We start from the raw sequence: 13,791 nt of genomic DNA on the forward strand, positions 1-13,791 counted from the left end.
GGTTTTTATTTTACTTTATTTTATTTTTTGAGACAAGGTCTCGCTCTGTCACCTAGAGTGGAACGCAGTGGTGCAATCACGGCTCACCACAGCCTTGACCTCCACAACTCACACCATCCTCCTTCCTCAGCCTCCCAACTAGCTGGGACTACAGGCACACACTACCACGCCTGACTCATTTTTGTAGAGACAAGGTCTCACCAAGTTGCTCAGGCTAGGTTCAAGTGATCCATCCACGTCAGCCTCCCGAAGTGCTAGGATTACAGGCATGAACCATGGCCAGCCAATGGTTTAATCAAACATGCCTCCATAATGAAATCTCCATAAGAAACCAAAAGGACAGGGTTTGAAGAGCTTCTGGATAGCTAAACCCATGGAGGCCTACAGGAAGGTGAACAAGAATTCGTCTACGTGCTGGAAGGTTGGCACACCCCAACTCCACAGGGTCAGAAGCTCCTGGGCTCCAGACCCTTTCAGACCTCACCCTATGTATCTCTTCATCTGACTGTTTATATGTTTCTTTAAAATATCCTTTGTAATGAACTGGTAAATGTGTTTCCCTGAGTTCTGTGAGCCACTCTAGCAAATTAATCAAACCTGAGGAGGAGGTTGTGGGAACCCCAATTTATAGCCGGTCCATCAGAAGCACAGGCAAAATAACCTTGGGCTTCTGATTAGCATTGAAAGCTGGGGGTAGTCTTAGGGCCCATGGAATCTGAAACTACCTCCAGGTAGATAGTGTCAGAATTGAAATACAGTACACCCGGTTGGTATCTGCTACAGAATCGATTGCTTGCTTAGTGTGTGAGAAGTAAACCCTCCCCACATTTGGTCATAGAAGTATTCTGTGTTGATTGTTGTTGTTGAGTGAGAAAACAGAAAAAACACTATGTTTTTTTACCCTCATAAACCTGTACCAAAATTGCTTACCAAGTGATATAAGTTGCAATATAAATCATCCTAATTGTTTCCAAATCATTTGCTGTTTAGAAATCGTGATGTGATCCTGTTTGATACAGTTGTCACTTAATGATGCCCTTGTTTGAGCATGATTTGCCTTAGCAATCTACAAACTTCTCTGTCAACTTTCCCATGAAATTGAGAGTCATGAGGTCCCTGGTGCTAAAGGCTTTGTTGCAGCCAGCAAATGTGACTAGATGCTACCCATACATGACTACCCATGCACACACAGTACATTCCTGAATGCCAGCACCTCTTGTATGGCCTGGATCTGGACGGCCTGTATTTGGTCCCCTTTGATAACGCCATTCCACCAACACTGAGCCACTCCAGAGCAGCAGTGAGATGCTACCTACATCCCCAACCCCTGCGGCCACTTATCCACATCCGCTCCAGCACTGCCCCTAGGCTCGATTCCTGTCTCCACAGTCACCAACAGGTGACATCATTAACCTTGTGGTCTCAATAATTTATACTATTTATCAAGCAGAATGAAAATTTTAACCACTGCTATGGCCTTAAAAATATATATATACTGGAGGCCGGGCACAGTGGCTCACGCCTGTAATCCTAGCACTCTGGGAGGATGAGGCGGGTGGATCACGAGGTAAGGAGTTCAAGACCAGCCTGGCCAAGATGGTGAAACCCCATCTCTACTAAAAATACAAAAATTAGCCAGGTGCGGTGGTGCTTGCCTATAATCCCAGCTACTTGGGAGTCTGAGGCAGAGAATAAATTGAACCTGGGAGGCAGAGGTTGCAGTGAGCTGAAATCGCGCCACTGCATTCCAGTCTGGGCGACAGAGCGAGACTCCGTCTAAAAATATATATATACACACATACACATATATACGTATGTATATACATATACATATATACACGTATATACATACATATATACACGTATATATACACATATACATATATACTTATATATACATATGTGCATATGTAAATATATGTGTGTGTGTGTGTGTGTGTGTGTGTGTGTGTGTATATATATACTGGAGGCCAGGCATAGTGGCTCATGCTTGTAAATCCCAATGGGAGGCTGAGGCAGGAGGATCACTTGAGGCCAGGAGTTCAAGACTAGCCTAGGCAACACAGTGAGACTCTCATCTCTACAAAAAATATAAAAACAGCCAGGCATGGTGGTGCAAGCCTGTAGTCCTAGTTACTCAGGAGACTGAGGTGGAAGGATTGCTTGTGCCCAGGAGTTCCAAGTTACAGTGAGCCATAATTGTGCCACTGCATTACATCCTGGATGACAAAGCAAGACCCTGCCTCTAAAAAACAATTACACACGGCCGGGCGCGGTGGCTCACGCCTGTAATCCCAACACTTTGGGAGGCCGAGGCGGGCAGATCACGAAGTCAGGAGATCAAGACCATCTTGGCTAACACGGTGAAACCCCGTCTCTACTAAGAATATAAAAAATTAGCCGAGGGTGGTGGCGGGCGCCTGCAGTCCCAGCTACTCAGAATGGAGTGAACCCGGGAGGTGGAGCTTTCCATGAGCCGAGATCGCACCATTGCCCTTCAGCCTGCGTGACAGAGTGGGACTCCTGTCTCAAAAAAACAAACAAACAAACAAATAAACAATTACACACAATGACCGGGCGTGCTGGCTCATGCCTGTAATCCCAGCACTTTGGGAGGCCGAGGCGGATGGATCACTGGAGGTCAGGAGTTCAAGACCATCCTGGCCAACATGGTGAAACCCTGTCTCTACTAAAAGTACAAAAAATTAGCCGGGTGTGGTAGTGGGCACCTGTAATCTCAGCTACTCGGGAAGCTGAGGCATGAGAATCACTTGAACCTGGGAGGCGGAGGTTGCAGTGAGCCAAGATCGCGCCACTGCACTCCAGCCTGGGTGACACAGAGACTCTGTCTAAAAAAAAAATAAAATAAAATACACACACACAAACACACACACACATGTATGTACTGGCAGAATGATTAAATTTACTGCTTCTTGTGCAGATTCTTTCATGCATGTAGCAATTTCCTATTTCCTATTTCAACACAAAATGGGTTCCACTTTCTCCTGAAATCTTCTTGTAGGACCCACTGAAGTCTGTACCTTTCTTCTGCTGCCCACCTACAGGTTTGGAAATATCTGACTTAAGAAGAGTCCAAATTTTCCATGTAAGAGTAACTTAAAGGAAAATTTACTCTCCCAGAGACTATATCCCCTCACTCCCCAATCCTGTGGTGGCAGTGAGAGTGGCAGCAAGAATCAAGGAGTAGAGCTAGAAGGTGAAAGTAATTGGTTTGGCTTTGCTACCTCTTACTGCTCCAGGCAAGACTTTTTTTTTTTCCCCCCCCCAGTATAAGCACCTTCTCCCATCATTACCTACAGCATTCACACACAGATGTGAAATTGTCTCACTTCTGACCCAGATTCTGGCTTTGAGTATTAAGTCTTTCCAAACTCCGTATTTCTTCACATTTCACTAGGATGATTATAAACTTATCTGAAAAGGCAGAAATTCACTTTGCTTTCAATTTCTCATTCTGCTGTACACTGCCGAAAAGGGGTACATAATGAGAAGTGAGAGCAGCAGCCTGGTCGGCTGCCCAGCTGGAAGCAGGAAATTCACCTGATAAGGACTTGATGCTCCAAATTCTAAAAACTGGAAAGGGAGCCAGAAGCAGGGGAAGGAATATCTGGAAACATGCCCATAGGTAGCAATGAAGAAAGTGAATTCAGCCTGAGGGTGGGACCTTCTGCCTAGCCTCTGTCAACCTGATGCCTCATTATCTTCTCCATCTTCCCTAACCCCAGGGCAGTAAATTAAGGAGCAGGTGGAAAAAGCACCTAAGAAAGCAAGGCAAGACAAAAACTCTTTAGAGAGTGAAGTTATGAACTAGGGTGAGGAGGGAGTTAGAACATTTGGGTAGACCAGGTTCACTGGCTAGAAATGTAGGGGTTTGGGTGAACAGATAATACACCTGTAACTTTACAGTAGTGAACATATAATCTTATCATATCAGCCCCACCTTCAACTGTTCCTCATCATCCACTTAATCTTGGGCAAGCTTTTTTTCTACTCTCTTATCCTCCCTCCATGCACTCTACACTCTAACCACCTGGAATTACGCTCTATTCTCCAAATACACTACATTTTCAAGCCTCCAAGCACCTAAACATGCTGGTCCCCTACCTGGTATGTCCTTCCCTGACTCCTCTACACAGAAAATTTCTAGTGTTTCTTCATGACTCAGGTCAAATGTAACCTTCTGATATCTTCTCTAATGCTCCAGTCAGCATAGTCACTCTATACAAATCTTTCCTCTGTCACTTATCACAGACATGATTACGAGAACAGCCTCTGAGGTCACAGGGACATGAATTTTAACCTTAGTTATGCAACTTACTAGCTGTGTAACTGTGCTACCAGTCTGCAACATGGACCCCAACCTGGTATTCACACAATCATATAGTCCCTTTCCACATTGTATCAGGGTTAGTCTGTGTGACCATTAGAAATGATACGTTACTTGAGATTAGGTTATAAATGATACTATGGCTTCCATCCTGGGCTCTCACTCGCCTTCTCTTTCTCTCTTAGATTAACTGCTTTGGGGAAAGACAGCCGCCAAGCCTATCAACCCTATGGAGATACCCATGTGGTGAAGAACTGAGGCTTACCAACACCATTAGGTGAGCCTGAAAGCAGATTTTTGAGCCCCAGTAGAACGTCAGATGCTTGCTGCCCCAACTAACCTAGCCACCATCTTATTTTTATAAAGTTTAAGCCTTAAGGGTTTTTTTAATTCTTTGCCACTTCTGCATGCTTCTCTTTAACACTCAAGAACAGCTGTGACATGTTAATGTGATTCCCAAGTATGCATATTACCTTTATTCCTTAAAAAGCATCCTTTTGAGAGGCCCTATGCCAAAACTATCCAGCTAAGTTTCTCCTGGATTCCTGAACCACAGAAACTGTGAGGTGATAAACGTTTGTTTTAAACCACTACATCTGGGGTAGTTTGTTACACAGCAATAGATAACTAATACAACTGGGAAAGTAACAGTTCAGAATTTATAGTAAAATTTGGGTTCAAATCCAGGCTATGATGCTTACTAACAGAACAACCCTGGCAAAGTAATTAATCTCCCGAGCCTCAGTTTCCTTTCTTATAAAATGAAAAAATGGAAACTACAGTAATACGTGTTACAAAGTAAATAGCACATCCTAAAACTAGGATATAAAATAATCAAGCCAGAAATAAGTCTATAGCAAAAACAAATCTGAACCCCAAGATAATGAAGTTCAGGGACCCCATCTAAAATAAGCTGAACACTCATCTGTTAAGTGTTATAAAAAGCAGCTGTTCATGGTCTTTGAATTAAAATAAAGGATCAGACTTACTTCTAAACACCCAAAAGGTATGGAAAAACGCAAACTGTAACCTACTTACCTAAAAGTAAAATTTATATCATTTCAGACCTACGAAAGCAAGACTATATAGTTTATAAGCAATCTAAGAAGCTGGAAGGTTGGGCACAGTGGGTAATCCCAGCACTTTGGGAAGCCAAGGCAGGCAGATCATCTAAGGTCAGGAGTTCTAGACCGGCCTGGCCAACATGGTAAAACCCTGTCTCTACTAAAAAATACAAAAATTAACCAACATGGTGGCGCATGACTGTAGTCCCAGCTACTCGGGAAGCTGAGGCAGGAGAATCACTTGAATCCAGGAGGCAGAGGTTGCAGTGAGCTGAGATCATGCCACTGCACTCTAGCCTGGGCAACAGAGCAAGAATCCGTCTAAAAAAAAAAAAAAAAGCCAGAGGTCTACTCTATTTAGATTGAAATCCTTTATACCCCTCTAGATCCCAGACCGGGCACTGGAATGGGGTTTACTCAGTTTGCTGTTCACCAAATTGCTCTCTTACCCAAAAAATGGAGGTAGCAATTCTGATGTCACACTCAATTCAGATATTTTATAAGGACTAAAGATAATATACATATTTGAGATCACATTAATGTGGCACAGCTGTTCTTGGGTGTTAGAAGAAGAATGTAGAAGAAGCAAAGGAGAAAGAAAACCTTAAGGTTTAAACTTTATTAAAATACGATGATGGCTAGGTGTAATGGCACACACCTGTAGTTCCAGCCACTTTGGGAGGCTGAGGTGGGAGGACTGCTTGAGCCTAGGAGTTGAAGACCAGCCTGGGCAACACAGTGAGGCCCTGTCATAAACTAAAAAGACAGTATGATGCTTCTGAGTTGCCTCTAGTTGTGTTCATTATAAAGAATTGTGATGGTCGGCCACGTGCAGTAGCTCATGCCTGTAGTCCCAGCACACTGGGAGGCTGAAGTGGGCAGATCACCTGAGGTCAGGAGTTAGAGATCAGCCCGGCCAATATGGTGAAACCCCATCTCTAGTAAAAATACAAAAATTAGCTGGGCATGATGGTGCGCACCTGTAATCCCAGCTACTCGGGAGGCTGAGGCAGAAGAATCGCTTGAACCCGGGAAGCAGTGGTTGAAGTGAGCCGAGATCACACCACTGCACTCCAGCCTAGGCAACAGAGTGAGACTCTGTCTCAAAAATAAAAAATAAATAAAAAACAAAAACAAAAAACTGTGATGGTCAATCAGATCTCCTCAGGAGGCAGGAATCTCCCAGCCAGGCAACTGGAGACATAATCGCCCAGCTCACAGGGCTCTGGCTAGGCTGTCAGGACAATGTAGGCTAAGAATGGATCAGAAGCACTCTCTCTCTAAATTCATCCTATCTTCTAACTAATCAGTACTAGTACTTTAATGCTAAAGCCCAGAGACAACTAAGTGGTCTGCTGGTACTGCATATCTTTGATTTCAACAGTCCCCTACGATCACTATATTCATGTATCGGCTCCCTCTTCATGCAGTGTGCCTAGAAATGATCATGCAGATATGTGCAGAATCCAAATTGTGGTTTGTGCTTATTAACTCTTCTGAAAAGATGTACAGATCCAGGTCAGAAAATGTTCCCTAACACTTCTCCACATGCAAATTCTTGAAGTATACACAGACCATTAATTTTTTTTTTTTTTTTTTTTGAGACAGAGTCTCGCTCTGTCACCCAGGCTGGAGCGCAGTAGTGCAATCTCAGCTCACTGCAAGCTCCACCTCCCGGGTTCACGCCATTCTCCTGCCTCAGCCTCCCGAGTAGCTGGGACTACAGGCACCCGCCACTGCGCCTGGCTAATTTTTTGTATTTTTAATAGAGACAGGGTTTCACTGTGGTCTTGATCTGACCTCATGATCTGCCCGCCTCAGTCTCCCAAAGTGCTAGGATTACAGGCGTGAGCCACCGCACCTGGCCTACACAGACCATGAATTTTTGTTGTTGTTGTTGTTTTGACACGGAGTCTCACTCAGGCTGCAGTGCAATGGTGCGATCTCGGCTCACTGCAACTTCCGTCTCCCGGTTCAAGCGATTCTCTTGCTTCAGCTTCCCAAGTAGCTGGAACTACAGGCACCTGCCACCGCACCTGGCTAATTTTTTTTTTTTTTTGTATTGTTAGTAGAGACTGGGTTTCATCGTGTTAGCCAGGATGGTCTTGATCTCCTGACCTTGTGATCCACCCGCCTCCACCTCCCAAAGTGCTGGGATTACAGGCATGAGCCACCGCGCCTGGCCAATAGACCATAAATTTTCTAACATTCAATTATTTAAAATAGATTTGTACACATTAAATGAACCGTGGTACTTACATATAGAGATCCATAGGAAACTCCTTCATCATGTGTGTTACAATAAACTCTACCATCAGGTCTGAAAGGGGAATAGAGAAAAACTGGATCAATTACAATGGAATTCATTCCTTGCCTTTAAGTTGGAAAAAAAGCTTCTGAGTACACCTTGCACTCACACTGAATGGCATCCACTAACCACATCTTTATTCATATACACTTATTTTATATAACATACTTTGTGTAACACTGTTCACCACCTGCCACTTGTAAAGTAATAAGAAATTATTTCACCTGCTGACCTCCAGAAGGATACCCTGACCTGCCAATAAATTCAGATAAATGGAAAATTTCATTGTATAGATATTTCATCCCATGGCATTAATGTAGAACGCTAAAGGGAAATCATATTCTGAGACTAGACAATGAGGCAAGCAGAGAAGAAATTATGGATCACATTTGTGTAACCAGAGACTCAGCTCTAAAGCTATGTCAGTCAATCTCATCTTACTATCATGCTCAGTTAGACAGATATTGACTTAAATGGGCTGTGGGGCTTTGGGTCAATAGAGGCTTATTATATAGCCTTAATTACTGTTTCTAAAATTAAGTAGATTTAGAAACTGGGGCTCAATATCCAAGTGAAATGGGATTAAGAATTCAGCTAATTCCCTGAGGAAAATGCAGAATTCTGGACAGACAAAATCACTCAAGACACAGCCCCCTACCTGTCAACTCAGTCAGCCTCATCTCAGTTTAATTTACTCAGGGAAAGTTTTGTATATGTGAACCATGAACTTCAAGCCTCCTGGATAGCTGGCACATCAATTCGAACCAAGAAAGGATGGGAAGAATTTGAAATCTTTTCTTTTTTTTTTTTTTTTTTTTGAGATGCAGTCTTGCCCCGGCTGGAGTGCAATGCTGCGATCTCGGCTCACTGCAACCTCTTGCCTCCCTGGTTCAAGCGATTCTCCTGACTCAGCCTCCTGAGTAGCTGGGATTACAGGTGCCTGCCACCACACCCGGCTAATTTTTGTATTTTCAGTACAGACGGGTTTTCACCATGTTGGCCAGGCTGTTCTCAAACTCCTGACCTTAAGTGATCCATCCACCTTAGCCTCTCAAAGTGCTGGAATTACAGGTGTGAGCCACTGCGCCCAGTCTGAAATTTTGATCAAGAGTAAGATATTTAACAAATGTAAATCATGTATCAAGTTTAGACATAGCCATTTGTCTCCCTGGAATGACTTTTTTCTTTGAATGACAGGACCCTTTTACTGACCACTCTATAACTGGGGTTGCTTTACCAAACACAACAATAAACATAGGTTTTTAGGCCAGGGAAAAAACATAACTAATAATTTCTTTGCAGAAAAAGCACATTAACCAGGTTCTACTCTTCATCTTCATCATGAAAGCCTATTGCTATCACAGAACAATGTCAATGTTGATGATACTCACTCACCCAGTACTGCACATACTAAAGGACGGCAGGGAAGATTCTTGTCTGCTGCCTTCTTCCTGTGTCTCATAGGCTTCACACACAAAAAAAATGAAGAAAGGAAATTAGGCACTGACATCCAGTGGTCTATCATCATGTTCCTTGTGCAAATAAAATCACTATTGCAGGGATACTTCTTTTCTTTCTCTTTTTTGCATGGTGGGAGTGGAATGGGGTAGCATGGGGTGAGGCAGGGAAGGGAGGACTTGTGAATATTCTCAGTTATCAGTGCACGCCTGTTACAAAATTACAATTCACAGCCTCAAAGGGCACTAGAGAATACTACAATGGGAAAACTGTTGGTTTTACTTTGCTTTTAGTTATATACGTGGCATTACTAACGACAAAAAGGTACACTGGTATTTTTGACAATAAATAATTAAAAAAAAAAAAAGAGGAAGTGATGGTGCCACCTATAGAAGCAGCAACAGTAGCAGTGGCAAAAAAAACAAAGTAAGTTTTAAATCTAAACCTCAATGTAATTTTTTTTTTTTTTTTTGCTGGAGTGCAGTGGCACGATCTCAGCTCACTGCAAGCTCCGCCTCCCAGGTTCACACCATTCTCCTGACTCAGCCTCTTGAGTAGCTGGGACTACAGGCGCCCACCACCACACCCAGCTAATTTCTTGTATTTTTAGTAGAGACGGGGTTTCACCCTGTTAGCCAGAATGGTCTCGATCTCCTCACCTCGTGATCCACCCGCCTCGGCCTCCCAAAGTGTTGGGATTACAGGCGTGAGCCACCAGGCCCAGCCCTCAATGTGATATTTTTTTAATATACCTCCAAGTTTTAGGAAATTCCCTGATCCTCCATATTCTGTTTACCCACTTCTCAGATGAACAAATCAGAGCAGCAGCTAGTCTTACCCGATCAAAAATTATACTACATTTTGAAAACAAAAGGCTTAGAACGATTTCCTTGCTAAAACCTATGTTATTGAAATCCAATATCAGGCCAGGCGCGGTGGCTCACGCCTGTAATCTCAGCACTTTGGGAGGCCAAGGCGGGCAGATCATCTGAGGTCAGGAGCAGGAGACCAGCCTGGCCAACATGGTGAAACCGTCTGTAAGGAAAATACAAAAATTAGCTGAGCATAGTGGCAGGCACCTGTAATCCCAGCTACTCGGGAGGTGGAGGCAGAAGAACTGCTTGAGCCCAAGAGGCAGAGGTTGCAGTGAGCAGAGATCACACCATTGCACTCCAGCCTGGGATAGAGAGACAGACTCCATCTCAAAAAATAAAAAAAGACAAAAAAAAAAAAAAGAAATCCAGCATCATTGCCACGCTTGTGAATTTTCCAAAACTCTCGAATAAGAAACAGCTCCATGACACACAAAAATCCCAACAAGCATGGGTCTGTTGAACAGCGTCATGCAAAGCCCTTTGGCACAACTTTACACCCACATTTGTTCTAGTAGGATCAATTTCATCCCAACTCTGCCGACACACAAAAAACTTCCTCTAAGAAAAAACAAGAAGCAAAAGAAACACCTACCATTCTATGTAAGTTTACTCGAAAATTCATGTTGTCATCATGCAAAAATGCATTGGCATATTGATCCTAATAAAAATATAGAGAAAAAGTAAGAAGTGAGAGCTATATTTAAGGAACTGTTTGTAATCTATCACACTTCGTACAAATCCTTGGACTTTAAGAACTACTTCCAAGGATCAGGTGGACAGCTAATAGGATGAGCCTAGAGGCTTATGTCAAACCCTACTTAAGCCATGAGATTTTTCTTTAGTATAATTTCCTAGTGTATCTCTAACTGGTCAAAAATTTCCAAGCAAAAACAATAAAAATTAAGACACAGGGACTTAAGGCAGATGCTGAGAGGAATGAGAGGAATCTGTTTTCCTATTCCCTCTTCCGTCCCATCTGCCCAAGGAGCTGGCTCTGTTTGTGATAGCTTAAAGGTTTTCATAGGGGCTGCAGGATTCATGTGCAGGCTCCACACGAGGGTTTAGGAGCAAGAAGAAAAATCTGTGCTCTGCTGGGAATGGGCTCAGCCCAACAGAAGCAAACTGCTTCGCAGGCAGCATGGAAGCAGACAAGACTCTGTCTATTCCGGGCTTTCCTGAAGACTGATGGAAAATCAAAAACCTCTTACCATGGATTAGTAATAAACATCCCTTGGCCCTTTCCCAACACCTTTTCTGAAGATCTGACAAGCCTACAGACTCCAATTACAAGGAACTGTTACAATTTGTGAAAAACAACTCCTTTAAAGATTTTCTTAGAAAAAATTTTGAAAAGCAATTATACCAAGCCCACTGCTAATAAGCAGCTCTTCTATAACCAGTCACCCCTAATCTTGTGAAAAGGAGGTCATCTTTCCACAGAAAACATGAAGACAGAAAGACTGAGAGAGATCTCTACTTCATGTGGACTACCTTCACCATTTTTCTTAAGAGAGAAAAGAGCAGAGTGGGGAAGAGTAAAGGGAAAGGTTGAAGCTATAAATTTAGCTCTAAATTCACTCAAGTTCTGCCATGACTGTGTGTCACCAAGATACATGGTGAGTTTGAACCTAGTTAGTCCAACCAAAAGAGGCTTCTTAAAAAGCCAAACCACCTATTCTTTTTTCCCCTCAGCTCTTGCTCTTAGGCAAACTGCAATTACTGAGTTTCCAATTCCCCTCTCTGGCTTTACACTCCACCCCTTCACCCCATCACAGGAAACCTGAGCTCCTTTTTTATTTTTATTTTTAAACTGCTCCACTGCCGGGCATGGTGGCTCACCCCTGTAATCCCAGCACTTTGGGAGGCCAAGATGGGTGGATCACCTGAGGTCAGGAGTTTGAGACCAGCCTGGCCAACATGGCAAAACCCCGTCTCTACTAAAATTACAAAAATTAACTGGTCAAGGTGGCGCGTGCCTGTAATCCCTGCTACTAGGGGGGCCGAGGCAGGAGGATCGCTTGAACCTGGGAGGCGGAGATTGCAGTAAGCCGAGATCATGCCACCGTACTCCAGCCTGGGCAACAGAGCGATATTCCGTCTCAAAACAAACAAACAAACAAATTGCTCCACAGTTTAAAAACACAGTGCTAAACAGCACGGAAGCAGACAAGACCCTGTCTATCCGTGGCTTCATCAAAGACTACACTGTAGTGGGAAGAGACAGATACACAAAGGGGGAAGATTTTCTCTCCTAAACTTTAGGACCCTAAACATCATGAGACAAGAATGGGGTGAGGGGAGGAAGGGAAAGATAGCACTTTGTAAAAGGCTGCCTAATAGCAGAAGGCTGGTGAGACCTACCTCAGCAATACATGTAAGGATGATTAGACAGAGTTTGCCACTGTGAAGCCTGTGTTCATCTGTAAAGAAAAAAGAAACTCTTCTCTGTAAATCATCCAGACCATGTTTCAATATAGAACAAGGATGTATATCATAAAAGGAAACATTCACACTTTCTCTTCCCACAAAATCCATAAATTAAAATCAAGGTACTACTATAGTAATTCTTGCTTCCCTTCTAGGCAAAAGAATTCCCCCAGAAGATTTTTTTTTTTTTTAATATCCTGGTAGTCTGTTAAATGACTAACTACCTCCCTGAGAGCCATCTAACTCATAAGGTTCCTACTGTCATAGCTCAAATCGTGGCCATCGCTCTCATATCAGCCCTTTGCTGATAGAACTTGAATAGTCAGGTCCATTTCCTTTCTCATCTGCCAGCTCTAAGCACCACCTACCACAAAATCTAGAAAGATTTCATGACTGCTCATAGCAAACTGGCAATGAAATAAAAAAGAAATTAACTGGAGACTAGGGTCCAGCCCACACTTCTCCTTGCAATTGTATACTTATGCCCTGGAAAGCTGTGAACTCTTGATCATTTTTCTTCCTGTCAAAGTTACTCATTCAACAAATATTTACTTAGCACCTACTATGTGGCAGGCACTGTGCAAGGCACTAGAGATACAGCACTGAACAAAACAGACAAAGGTCCCTGGTCTCTCACAACTCACATTCTAGTTATTAAAAAAGAAGAAGGCAAACTCAATAGCAGGGCTCTAAGCCCACACACAAAAGGACAAAAAAGAGCTAATCCATTACTGCCAAGTACAAGAACCCATCAAGCTTACTTTACTTTCCAGAAACTCTGTGGATGAAGGAGTGAAAAGGAGGTAAGAAGAGGATCATGCCAGTATAGCCAAAATAGACAAATGGCTCATGATTTTCAAATTAGCTTCAACAGGACCCAGACTGAAGTCCACTCTAGAGAGAAGACCTCTTAATGGATTACAGTGCTGTAGAAGTTAGCTATTACTATTTACCCTGACATTGACCTGCTTCTTTCTCAAAAATGGGATCTATCAATTAAAACCTGACAATTAGATGGCATAATGGCGATTACAGTCCACAAATATACTCACCTCTCCTCAGAGATAGGCATTGCAAAAAGAGTAATGATGATAATCCCTACCTGACATTTCCTATAGCTTCATCAAAGCCCCGATATAGCCAAAGAGCAATGCCCACGACTCTTCTTTTTTTTTTTTTTTTTTTTTTGAGACGGAGTCTCGCTCTGTCGCCCAGGCTGGAGTGCAGTGGCGTGATCTCCGCTCACTGCAAGCTCTGCCTCCTGGGTTTACGCCATTCTTCTGCCTCAGCCTGCAGAGTAGCTGGGACTAC

At 43.2% G+C, this 13,791-nt stretch overlaps 1 protein-coding gene across 22 annotated transcripts in view; it reads right to left on the minus strand.

Annotated features, from left to right (window-relative positions):
• The window catches only part of ARMH3 (armadillo like helical domain containing 3), a 222,162-nt gene that overhangs the window by 144,639 nt on the left and 63,732 nt on the right, over positions 1–13,791 (minus strand). For 15 of the 22 annotated variants that reach the window (XR_012418158.1, XR_012418159.1, XR_012418156.1 and 12 more), the window contains 4 exons: positions 12,415–12,473; positions 10,646–10,711; positions 9,116–9,185; positions 7,672–7,732 (listed from right to left, as the gene is read on the minus strand). Coding sequence is in view for 18 of the 22 variants with exons in the window: in XM_074002569.1 (XP_073858670.1) it covers positions 7,672–7,732; positions 9,116–9,185; positions 10,646–10,711; positions 12,415–12,473 (256 nt within the window). In the remaining 4 variants the exon portion in view is untranslated. The remainder of the gene's footprint in view (positions 1–7,671; positions 7,733–9,115; positions 9,186–10,645; positions 10,712–12,414; positions 12,474–13,791) is intronic. The other 7 variants (XR_012418157.1, XM_074002571.1, XM_074002574.1 and 4 more) reach the window with 1 other exon arrangement.

Source organism: Macaca fascicularis, chromosome 9, assembly GCF_037993035.2.
Source record: "Macaca fascicularis isolate 582-1 chromosome 9, T2T-MFA8v1.1".
Lineage (NCBI taxonomy): Eukaryota > Metazoa > Chordata > Mammalia > Primates > Cercopithecidae > Macaca > Macaca fascicularis.